The sequence below is a fragment of the Suricata suricatta genome, chromosome 10, assembly GCF_006229205.1.
Source record: "Suricata suricatta isolate VVHF042 chromosome 10, meerkat_22Aug2017_6uvM2_HiC, whole genome shotgun sequence".
Taxonomy (NCBI): Eukaryota; Metazoa; Chordata; class Mammalia; order Carnivora; family Herpestidae; genus Suricata; species Suricata suricatta.
This window is the reverse complement of record NC_043709.1, coordinates 70,458,828-70,471,764: the sequence shown is the minus strand read 5'-3', so window position 1 is coordinate 70,471,764 and position 12,937 is coordinate 70,458,828. Positions and strand designations below refer to the sequence as shown.

Below are 12,937 nucleotides of genomic sequence, written 5' to 3'. Positions count from 1 at the left end.
AAAGCCACCAATCCCATCACACCTTTCACCAATCTTTATGACCTCATTTAACCTGATTTACATCCTAAAAGCCCTATCTCCAAATATAGTCAAACTGGGGATTAGGACTTCAACATATAAATTTAGGGGGAGGGGACACAATTTAGTCCATAATATTCAACCTCTACTCCTGCCTGAGGATTTCACCTACTTATTATTCCCCTCTACTTACTCAACTCCCTCACTTATTCCAGGTGTCTGCTCAAATGCCAGCTGTCAGTTAAGTCTTTCCTAACCTGAAATAAAATAACACTCCCCTCTCCAACTCTGCTCCCCACTCTGCCAATTACTCTGTACCTCTCAGTATGCTTTCTTTTCTTCAAAGCACGTGTTTCTACTTACCATGTTATATATTATTAGTTTATTGTCTGTCTTCCCCCCAGAAAAGAAGATAAGCTATCACCCCCATAATCGTAAAAGGGGACATTTTGCCTGTGGAATAAAAAACAAAAATACCCAATGTGTTTTTAATGGATAGGTGAATGTTAAATCCTCCTACTCAAAAATTTCCAGGGATCCTAAGTGATCCTAAGGCAATTTTTCCAACCCTGGTTACACATTAGCATCACAGGGAGTCTAATAAAAATTACAATACTTGGGCCCCACTGAGACCAACCCAATTAACATCCTCAGGATAAACCTGGTATTTTTCAAAGCTTCTCAGCTGCTCCTCTTATACAGTCACTGGCCTGCAGAATGAGATAAAAGTGCTGGCTATACTGTTAGATCCCTCCAAATCAGACTCCAAGATCTGGATCTCTCCAGTAAAGCAAGTTACTATATCTCAACTTGTACTTTCCTAATGCATCCTGAATCCTATGTTTTCCAAAAACCCTTCTTTATTTACTCTAGTCTATATATATCTCTCCCCTCACTGAAACTCTATAGACTGTGTCAGATAATCATATTAAATACACATATAACTATATAATGAAAATATAGCTTACTTCCATTTTTAAACTACCTACAGTTTTTTAGCTCCCACAAGTGCTATGGACATACTGGACACGTGTTGAATGAAGACAGTTTCTTCATAAAATTATCTCCTTTTCAATTTATGTGAAACCAGAGAAAGAGTACATACTTGAACCCTACCATTAAGAACTACTTAGGGACATCTGTCAGTGTCTCAGTCAGTTAAGTGTCCCACTTCGGCTTAGATTATGATCTCATGGTTTGTGATTTCGAGCCCTGCATAGGGCTCTGGGCTGACAGCTCAGAGCCTGGAGCCTGCTTTGGATTCTATGTCTCCCTCTCTCTTGTCTTCTCCCCAACTAATGCTCACACACACACACACACACACACACACACACACACACACTCTCTCTCTCTCTCTCTCAAAAATGAATAAATGTTAAAAAGAAATCACTTGTACTACCAGTTATAAAATAAGTAATTCACAAGGATGAAAAGTATAGCATAGGGAATATAGTCAATAATATAATAACTATGTGACAGATAGTAATTACACTTAGGGTAGTAAGCATTTGCAACTGTATATAACTGTTGAATCACTATGTTATAAACCTGACATGAATGTCAACTATATTTCAATTAAAAACAAAGGGGGGTGGGCCCTGGGTGGCTCAGTCAGTTAAGCGTCCAGCTTCAGCTCAGGTCATGATTTCATAGTTCGTGGGTTTGAGCCCTGTGTCAGGCTCTGTGCTGACAGCTAGCTCAGAGCCTGGAGCCTGCTTCAGATTATCTCCCTCTCTCTCTGACCCTCCCCTGCTAGTGCTGTCTCTCTCTGCCTCTCAAAAATAAATAAAAAACATTAAAAATATATTTTAAATCAATATAGAGAGGAAAATGGGTAATAGGTGATGGGCATGGAGGAGGGCACTTGTTGAGATAAGCACTGGGTGTTATATGGAAACCAACTTGACAGTAAACTATATATAAAAAAAATCAGTATGGTTCCTAACTAACCCTGACCACACATTGTAATCTCCTGATGAGCTCTTAAAAGCAATATATCCCTGTCTGAGCCCTGCCTTTTGGGGCTCTGATTTACTTAGCTTGGGTTAGAGCCCAGGTATCCTTTTTTGGCTTGCTTTTTCAGTTTCCGAGGTGATGCCACCAACATGCACGGAAAGCTGAGAACCAATGACTAAAAAACATCAAATTTAGATGCTCTTCTTTTTCTAAATCCAGACACTGGCAATATTAAAAGATGTTATTTGATTTAAAGTCTGTAGAAAACACCACTCATATTTTCCAAGCCTTTCTCTTATGATGTTATGAGCTTATATGTCCATATATGATATGGATAGCATACTTACTGATCAAAATAGGTCTATTTTTAGCTAAAACAAGTCTTACCTAGAGATTAATTTTCTCTCTTTTACTTATGGCTCACTTTCCATTCTTGCAACCTATATTTATGAAGACTTATTGGAACAAGCTATTTTTCCTAAGTTTCCTTCTTTTCCTTCATTCATGAAAATGGCAGGCAATTATGTCAGGCAATCACCTCCCTGTGAGTAGGCTGGATCTAATAAAGTGCTTATAACCAACAGAATATAGCAAAATTAATTGATGCTACTTCCAAAATTAGGTTGCTAGAAAACTCGAGCTTCCATCTTGCTCACACTCTTGCCTTGTTGTGAATTCCCTGAAGAGTGTCTCACATGACAAAGAACAGGGGAAGCCTCTGGTCAACAGGTCAGTGAGGAACTGAGGCCTGCCAACAGTCACCTAAGTGAGCCTGGGAGCAATTCCTCCCCCAGACATGCCTGGCGATGACTGCGGCCTGTGAGAGACCTTGGATCAGAGGACCCACTTGAGTTGCACCCAGATTCCTGACTGGCAGAAACTGTGAGGTAATTAATGCTTGTTGTTTTAAGCAGCTAAGTTTTGAGGGAATTTGTTATGCACCAATACATAATTAATATATATGTACTGACACCCACTAACATTCCAAGTAATAAGATGCCATATGTTATAGAAAATCTAGTGTCTGTCCATCCTGGAGGAAAGTTTCTTTGATACACCACTGAATCTTTACATATGGCACAGAAGTTATGGTACTGACTTAGCTCACCAATGGACTACAAGTCACCCATCAGATCATAACACCTTCAGTGTAGGACAAGCTGTCCCATGCTTGAAGTTACTAAAGTAAATACTTGCTATGTCCTTCACTTAATATCCTCATACAGCTGTTCTACTTGGTATTTCTTCACTCCTCTGTAGTGTTCACCTTTATTCTGTGCTGTCAGTTATTCCCGTTGCACAATTTACTGTGTGTTGTCTCTCCTTATTCCTTTGCCCCAATACCTTTCCTCTGTTTCTTGGTCCAGTGAGGGTAAGATACTGACTTTCAAAGTCATCACCAGACAGTAGTACTGCTCCTTTCATTTTACCTCTCCTCTACTTTTACCACCAGACCTGTTAATTCCTGTGCTCTTAGAAGAGTTTAGCACAACATTCCCAAAGCATGGTCTGTGTACCACTGTGGGCCCTATCAGTCAATCAAGCAATAATCACAAATTTAAAAAGATCAATTATGATTTTTCACAGAAATCCTGTTATTTTGTAACACTCCAAACTTATAAAAGCAGAGATAAAAATGATTCCAGAAATACCGAAATTCAAAGTAATGATGTAAACACTGAGTGAAACTTCAACAGAACACAGAATGTCAATCAGAGTGATTAGGGTAAGTGAATCTGCAAGTGTTAATGTGTGCACAAGTACCTGGAAAAGGAAAGTGTACTGACAAATATCTAAAAACTGGTTTTATTTTTTTTTAATTTTTTTAATGTTTGTTTATTTTTGAGAGATAGAGAGAGAGACAGCGAGCATGAGCGCGGGAGGGGCAGAGAGAGAGAGAGAGGGAGATACAGAATCTAAAGCAGGCTCCAGGCTCTCAGCCGCCCGGCTTGAACTCATGGACTAGGAGATCATGACCTGAGCCAATGTCGGATGCTTAACCGACTGAGCTGCCCAGGCGCCCCTAAAAACTGGCTTTAACAAACCAGCATTCTTTTGCCTCTAGTGACCATAATATATTCCTTTGTCAAAAAGTGGTATGAAGCATCAAAGCTTTTGAATAATCTTCAAAATTATTGGCAAACCAAGTAAGATTTTACAAAACAAGAGTGAAATACAGTCTTCAGTGTAAAACTGATTCATTCTGTCACCGGAAACAGGGAAGTCTAAAACCACAGAGGCATCATTCATAAGAGCAAAAACATAAAGAGAAACTTTAAAAAATACATTCATAAAGTTGATGACATGTTTGATGAGAAAGCAGAAGGCACAAACCTCATTTCAATAAATGGTATAGCTGGGCAATATATAATATTAATAGCATATGATGTAGAAGAGTTAATACTAGCAGATTTTTTGCTTTACAGTTAGAACCACAAATGTGAAAAAATATCAATCAGTTCCTGTTATATCACAATCCACCTGATAGAGAAGTGATCAATGACTGATTTATCATTGACATACCAAGCTACAGAAAAGGTACTGCCAGTAGAGTGAAACTATATTAAAAACTATGAACTACACACAAGGTGGGCTGGGATCAGTATTGACAGAATACCAGCTATTTGTATACATATGAAGCTTTATGTTAATAAAACAGGTTATGATCAATTGCCTAATCCATATGTTGCTTTAGACCTCAATGTATATAGCTAGCAATCAAAAATACAACAACTCTCAATTTTGATTCATTGTTATCAGAATGATAGTATCTTTTCTACACATATAAAATACTGAATATATTTTCTACATTAACATAAACTGTTGCAGAAAAAAGTGTTTACATTTCCTCAAGACACAATAACATCTGAAATGATCCTATTTGTGATTTCTAACACTTGCTCAAGTAATATGCATATCTGAGCAATATCTTTAGCATCTTAAATAGCATGAATATGTTGACCTATGGTGCAATACAGTAAATTTAATTTTAGTTTAAGAAAAAGCCAAATAGTGTGTATAGGGTTGAGCACCAAGAGACTGACTTTCCAACTCAGATTAACCATGAAACTAATGAGTATTGCATTTGTAACTGCCTCGATATGTATTATTTACACTCAACATTGTAGGGAGTCAATGGTCATCAAGAATCTGAGAGTATAAGAAATAGCCTAAGAAATTATCTATAATTTACGGTCACATTCAATCTGAATATCCAGAATTATGTGAATAAGCCATTGCTTGTTACCATTTGAGCAAACTATAATTTTAAGTCTGCAGAAATTAAGGGCAGGAAGAAAAACATACAATATAGAGAAGCTGATTTATAGTTCAAGTTCATGAGCTCTATAGGGAACTTAGTAAACAACATCTTTTTCACAGATGTGACTTATTATATATAACTATTTTTAATACTATTTTAATTATTTTAAGTTTAAAAAATTTTTTTCTTAATGTTTTATTTTTTTATTTTGAGAGGGAGGGGCAAGGAGAGAGGGAGAGAAAGAGAGAATCCCAAGCAGGGGATCCCTATGCAGGACCCAATTTCATGAACCCTAGGATCGTAACCTGAGCTGAGATCAAAAGAAAGACCTTTAACCGACTGAGCACCCAGCACCCTTTATTTTTATGTTTTATTTTTAGAGAGAGGAGGAGCAGGAGAAAGGGGCAGAGAAAGAGAGAGAGAGAGAAAGAGAATCTTAAGCAGGCTCCATGCTCAGCACAGAGTCCTATGTGGGGCTTGATCCCATGACTCTGCGATCATAACCTGAGCCAAAATCAAGAGTTGATGTTCAATAAGATGCCACCCAGATACCCTAAGTCTTTTTAATTTACATGAAGTTGTGGTATACTTCTATATCCTCTGTGTTCCAAGGATACTGAAAGATTGCAATTCAATGGCATAGTTTAGGAGCTTGGTTCTGAAATAAGACTGCCTGGAGCGCAATCCTACTCTGACACTTAAAATCTCATTTGTCAGTGAGAAGCAATGTTGTGAGGAGTGAAAGTTGTAAACATGAAAACATCTTAACACGGTTGTGTTATACGTAAGTATTATTAAAGATTAATAATAAACTATTATTTATGTTTGAAGTTCTTCAGATAATTGAATATATGAAAAATCTGAAAGCTAATAATTTGTGAAGACACCACTAAAATTTGATTTTGGAAAGCATCCTTATAAGAGTTTAAGTCTCTCATACTTTGTCATTTTGTAAAGTCTATTTTTTTTAATGTTTATTTTTGAGAGAGAGAGACAGAGTGTGAGTTGGGTAGGGGCAAAGAGAGAGAGAGAGAGAGAGACGGAGTCTGAAGCAGCCTGTAGGCTCCGAGCTGTCAGCAGAGAGACTGCAGGTTGGGCTCGAACTCACGAACCACTAGATCATGACCTGAGCCTAAGTCAGAAGGTTAACCAACTGAGCTATCCAGGTGCCCTATATTCTTTGTCATTTTGAAATAAAATGGCAATGCTACACTCTAAACTCCCAATCTGGAAAAAACTAAAAGCTACTTCACTTCTTTATTTCGCCTCTGTGCTGCTCAATTCTAGAATAGAGACAGACAACCGGCATTAGCCTTGAAGATGTCCTGATGAGCCTCACATCTCTTGCCATTTATACCCTTGTATAGTCTCCCCCCACAATGAACAGTGTTGATGTGTGTAACCAGGAGGACACTGCAGAAATCACAAAGTAGGATTTTTGAGGCTAGGTCATAAAATTCACAGTGACTTCTATCCTGCCCACTCTTGGATCACTCAATCTGGGAGAAGCCAACTGTTATGTCATCAGGACACTGAAGCAGGCCTATGGAGAAGTACCAATAGCAAGGAACTAAGGCCTGCTGCCAACAACAGCCAGTGTGACTACGCCATCTTGGAAGCAGATGCTGTAGCTGAGTCAAGCCTTCAGATGACTGCAGCCTCATGTGACATCTTAATTGCAACCTCATGAAAAACCCTGAGTCAGAACAATTAAGCTAAGCTGCTGCAAATTCTTGACTCACAGAAACTGAGAAAATGTTTTGGGATAGTTTGTTAAACAGAAATATATAATCTGTTGCCAAAAATCCATGTGAAAAGAGTGGTTTCTGGTATGGAGAGGAGCACAGATGAGACAAAGAGGGAGCAGAATGAGAATACAGATAATTAAAAAATGAATAGAATAGGAGCACCTGGGTGGCTCAGTAAGTTAAACCTCCAACTTCAGCTCAGGTCGTGATCTTGCGGTTCCTGAGGTCAAGCCCCGTGTCAGGCCCTGTGCTGATAGCGCAGAGCCTGGAGCCTACTTTGGATTCTGTGTCTCCCTCTCTTCTCTACCCCTCCCCTGATTGTGCTCTGTCTCTCTCTCTCAAATAAACATTAAAAAAATAAGTAAAAAAATAAATAAATAGAATACATCAATGCAAAATGTTCAAAATGTTTTAGGCTATCATTTCTAGGTGTTTTAGGCTATCATTTTTTTTGTTTTTTATTTATTTTGAGAGAATGAGAGAGCAGGGAAGGGCAGAGAGAGAGAAAGAGAAAGAGAGTCAGTCCCAAGCAGGCTCCACAACGTCCACTCGAGCCCAATGTGGGGCTTGAACTCACGAACCATGAGATCATGACCTGAGCTGAAATCCAGAGTCAGCCACTTAACCAACTGAGCCACCCAGGCGCCCCTATCTCTAGGTTTCTGAGATGATTTTAATTTTCTTCTTTGTCCTTATCTCTGTTTTCTACACTTTTAACAAGCAATTTCTTTTTTTTTATTTTTTTTATGTTTTTATTTATTTATTTTTGATACAGAGAGAGAGAGAGAGAGAGAGAGAGAGAGAGAGAGAGAGCATGAGAGGGGGAGGGGCAGAGAGAGAAGGAGACACAGAGCCGGAAGCAGGCTCCAGGCTCTGAGCTGGCTGCCAGCACAGAGCCCGATGCGGGGCTCGAACCCACGAACGTGAGATCTGACCTGAGCCGAAGTTGGAGGCTTAACTGACTGAGCCACCCAGGTGCCCCCTCTATTTTCTACACTTTTAAAACATGTTTTACTTTTTGATATAAAAACAGAAACTTTCAAAGTATTCATATAATTTTATTATAGAATAATTTACTTGAAAATAACTGAAGGTGTGTGTACTAAATGCACAGTATCTAAAAAATGAAGACAATATGGTTCCTAACATCATGGAACCTCTATTATCGTAGGAGAAACAGATGTGAGGAATCCAATAATGGCCTAGAACATAGTATACTCGCAGTAAATATTTGTTGAATAAATATGAGAGGTAGGAAACACTACAACTGGGAGAGTCAGAGTGGAAATGAAAAATGTCAGAGAAGCCTTCCTGAAGAGCTTGTACTTAAATTGCATGTTAAACTGCAGAGTTTCCACACATGGGGCTGAAAAGAAGGGCAATGAAGATAGAGCACTATGAGCAGTCACAGTGTGAAGAGGATGCATGGAATTTCCAGAGCATTTTCAGAAGCCCCTAATTAGTAAGTAACCTAGTATTGCTAGAACACTGACATTATAATAGAAAACAAAGCTGGAAAGGCAAGTTGGAACCAGGATATAGAAAATTCTGATTTATATATTAAGTTGCCTAAAGTCTGGATTTCATGTTGAAGGAATAGGGAGCTATCTATCACAAGTTCAATCCATATGGTGTTCTACTTTTGCATGTGTTTGAAATGTTATTTAATAAATAAAAAGTTTAAAAAACAGAATCCATTTTTTAATCTCTACTGCAGATAATGAAAGGGCATCAGGGTCAGATTTGATATAAGGAAACCAATATGAAATTATTACAATGGTGAGAGAGAGAGAGAGAGAGAGAGACGTAAGTATCTGAAGTAGGGCTCTGGGGTTTAAATGGGCTATGTGAAAGAATATGAAGAAAAATACTCAGAAGTCTAATTGGATTTGGGGCTCTTGAGACAGAGAGGAGGAGGCCTTGAGACATCAAGGTTTAGGGCTGGATAATTAGAGGCATGATGATGCCACAATAGCAGAAACAGATTTAAAGTTTGCTATTTGGCCTTGTGTACATATATATGTCAGGGCGTATATGTGTGCACATATGCACATATTATCTATACATGATCTGTTAAATGTTATACACATTATATATTATAAAATTACATATAACATATTTGTAGCAGATACAAACTCCTTAAAAATTTTACTTTCCTGGTTATGTTTCTTAAGCTATTATTAATATCAAATGAAATTTCATAAATATTAACTGAGGGTATATGCTAGACAGGAAAGGTAGGCAAAACCACACTATCAGAGGAAAATTAACCTAGTATAAGCACTTTTTGTTGATAATTCATGTACAAATAATCAGTTCAAAACAAACAACAGGATCAATAATGTATATATTATTAAGTAGCACATTCTTTCAAAATAACATTGGTTACATTTAATTTTGAAAGTGTTAGAACACAAATCTTGAGCAAAACTGGTTGGTTTAATAAATTATGAAATCTCATAGAATTTACTTTTGTCATTTTCTTTAGATTTTTTTCTACTTAATTTAAGATGCTTGTAATCACAAATTTCATTCTAATTTTTAAAATGTTTAAAGTTTTTTAATTTAAAAGTTTTTTTTAAATGTTTATATATTTTTGAGAGAGAGAGACAGAGGGGGATGGGCAGAGAGAGAGGGAGACACAGAATCTGAAGCAGGCTCTAGGCTCTGAGCCATCAGCACAGGGCCTGACACAGGGCTTGAACTCACGGACCCGCGAGATCATGACTGAAGACAGGCACTTAACTGACTGAACCACCCAGGCGTCCCTTTATGTTTATTTTTGAGAGAGAGAACAAGAGAGCATGCACGAGCACAAGCAGGGGAGAGGTAGAGAGGGAGACACAAAAACTGAAGCAGGGTCTAGGCTTTGAAGTGAGTACAGAGCCTGGCATGGGGCTTGAGAACCTACAAACCATGAGATCATGACCTGAGCTTGAAGTCAGATGCCTAACTGACTAAGCCACCCATGTGCCCTTAAAAATGTTCTTTTAAAGACAGCTATAATTAGAAATATACTCTAAATTTAAAATCTAATAGTACTAATCACTGCTAGTCTACTTCCTTATGATCATAGTATGTATTACATTTTATATGCCTGTAACATATATATTAGATATTAATATTACATTTTCACAATTAAGAGTCAAAAATTAACAATTATGTTTTATCTGCTAACAGAAGATTTAATTTAGCCTTCATAAAGTTCTCCAAAATTTGGATCAATGGCTATATATGAAGTTTATACCATATATATATTTAAGAAATACCATATATATATCTAAGAAATACCATATTTCTTAGAAAAATACTATTCTGAATAAACATTCATGTTTGCTAAGACAGATATGGCTTAGTCAGTAAAATTATGTCACAAACCAGTAAGTAAACAACTTGGTTTGTAGAGAAGTGAACTGAATTACTTCAGAATTAATAAAAAGGTCATAACGGTATATTCCAAAATAACCGAAAAGGGAAAGTTAAGGTTTAACAGGAAATATCAAGAAACATGCAACAAAAAGAGGCTCACCTAAAGAGAGGAAAGGAATACAAAAGAGTTTTCTGCTTATGAAGAGAGAGTCCTAATCTAGAAAGGACAAATGTTCCTCTATTCTCATTACTTCTCAACCAAACACAAGTAAACTCCCAGCTTCTCTTAGGGGATGAGGGTAGGGGGTTGGGCAAAGTAGGTGAAGGGGAGTGGGAAATACAGGCTTCCAGTAGTGGAATAAATCACAGGGATAAAAGGTACAGCATAGGGAATATAGCCTTATATGGTGACAGACGGTAGCTACATTTGTACTGAGAACAGCAAAAATACAGATTTGTGGAATTGCTATGATGTATACCTGAAACTAAAGTAACACTTTGTGTTAATCAACAAAACAAAGGAACAGAAGTATATTAGGCTCCCCAAAGGAGATAAATAAAAAGAAACTTGAGAAGACTACCTTTTTAATGTCACATAAAATATGTACTAACAAATGGAAGCTATGTGTAGAAATTTTTGTTTGACAGGCCACAAATAAATATAATTTACTAAAAAAACACTGCTGAGTTAATACAGACCAACAATGACTACAAATTAACACAGGTCTTTGAAATAACTTGAACTTCCTATAAAATGATTTCTTAACATAATTATCTGTAAATTATCAGTTATCAGATATATTTAGCACCTCATTACTCTGTAGTTCAATGCAAATGAAAAGACACTACCACATTAATATTCAAAGTTAGATGCAAACTGAAAATATAAGACCTGTGCGTTTTATTGTATGTTAATTATATTTTTTTAAAAAATGAAATGTAGCAAGACTTTAGTTATGAATAACCAAGAATGAAGGGCTGATATAAAATTTATTTTCCAGCTGACTAAAGCATATTTAAAAAACCCCAATTTTTAAGTTCTGTCCCTATAATTTGTTTCATGCTTCACTGTCTCAGTAAATAGTATAACATACAAAAGCAGTGAAAGGTGTCTTATGTGTGCCAAGATCAATCTAAACTAATTCATTTCATTACAAATTCCTTTTTACATGATGAGGAAACTAAAGCTCAAAATGTTCAAGAAACCTTTGTTTCCAAGTCATACTCAACTCCCGGTCTGCCAGATTCTAAAGTCCATACTTTATTTTTTCTCCAACCTTATTCAGGTGCATTTGACAAACAAAAATTGTATACAGTTAAGGTGTACAACATTGTTTTGATACATGAGTACACTGTAAAATGGCTACCATACTCACCTTAACTAACATATCATTCAGCTTTTTTTGTTGTGGTAATGAGACCATTAAAGATTTATGTAGCAAACTTTAGATATACAATATTGTTAATGATAATCACCATGCTGCCTATTAGGATCCCTACAATCTACTCATCCTTCATAACAAACTCTGTACATTTTGACCAACATTTCCCAGTTTCTCCCACTCCTCAGCAGCCACTATTCTGTTTCTAGTAGGAGTTCAGCTTTTTTTTTTTTTTAATGTTTATCTTTGAGAGAGAGAGACGTCCTGAGTGGAGGAGGGGCAGATAGAGGGGGACACAGAATCCTAACAGGCTCCAGGCTCTGAGCGGTCAGCACAGAGCATGACACCAGGCTCGATCTCACAAGCCATGAGATCATGACCTGAGCCGAAGTCAGATGCTTGACTGAGCCACCTAGGTGCCAAGTCCCTCTTTCTTAGATTTCACATATACATGAGATTACACAGTATTCGTCTCTTTACAGCCCATGCCTTCTACATGTCAGGAGTTGTGATGACTCATAGCCACTATTCAGAACTTCATACAACATGTCTCACCAACATGGGGCCATTATGATGTTTTTGGCCATCTCCTCCTACATGAAAGGGCAGCTCCAGGATGCTGTGCCATTCTAATTGGTAATTCTTTTGTCTCCTGTTTTGTTATCAGTTACCACTTCTTGGTATATCTGCTTTTGGCAACGTTAAGTGATTACATTCACAACTCCCAATCCCAAGATGCTTCTAATTTAATATCTACCACAACCAAAGAAGAATCGAAAGTTGTCAAGAAAATCTTATCAAATTGGTGGTCATATTTTATTTTATTATTTTTATATTTTTACTGTTTATTTTTGAGAGAGAGCGAGAGAGTGAGAGCAGGGAAGGTTCAAAGAGAGAGGAAGATACAGAATCTAAAGCAGGGTCCAGGCTCTGAGCTGTCAGAACAGAGCCCAATGCAGGTCTCAAACTCATGAACCGAGAGATCATGACTGAGCCAAAGTCGGATGTTTAACTGACTGAACCACCCAGGCAGCCCGGTGGTTGTATTTTATGAAGTAACTGATTTATATCACTGTAAAGGACTGCAACATAGAAAGTCACATAAAATAGAATGAAGTTGTAATTTTTATTTATCTTTTTTATTTTTTTAAAGTTCATTTATTCTGAGAGAGAGTGCACACGTACAAGTGGGAAAGGGGCAG

The 12,937-nt window shown here is 37.3% G+C and overlaps 1 protein-coding gene across 5 annotated transcripts in view; it reads right to left on the bottom strand.

Annotated features, from left to right (window-relative positions):
- Nucleotides 1–12,937, bottom strand: part of YAF2 (YY1 associated factor 2) — a 73,909-nt gene that overhangs the window by 17,295 nt on the left and 43,677 nt on the right. Inside the window, exon 1 of one of the 5 annotated variants that reach the window (XM_029953544.1) lies at nt 1,008–1,119. The exons of the other annotated variants lie outside the window; for them this stretch is intronic. Coding sequence (XP_029809404.1) covers nt 1,008–1,039 — 32 coding nt within the window. The 5' untranslated portion in view covers nt 1,040–1,119. Of the gene's footprint in view, nt 1–1,007; nt 1,120–12,937 lie in introns of those variants that run through there. 5 annotated transcript variants of the gene reach the window in all.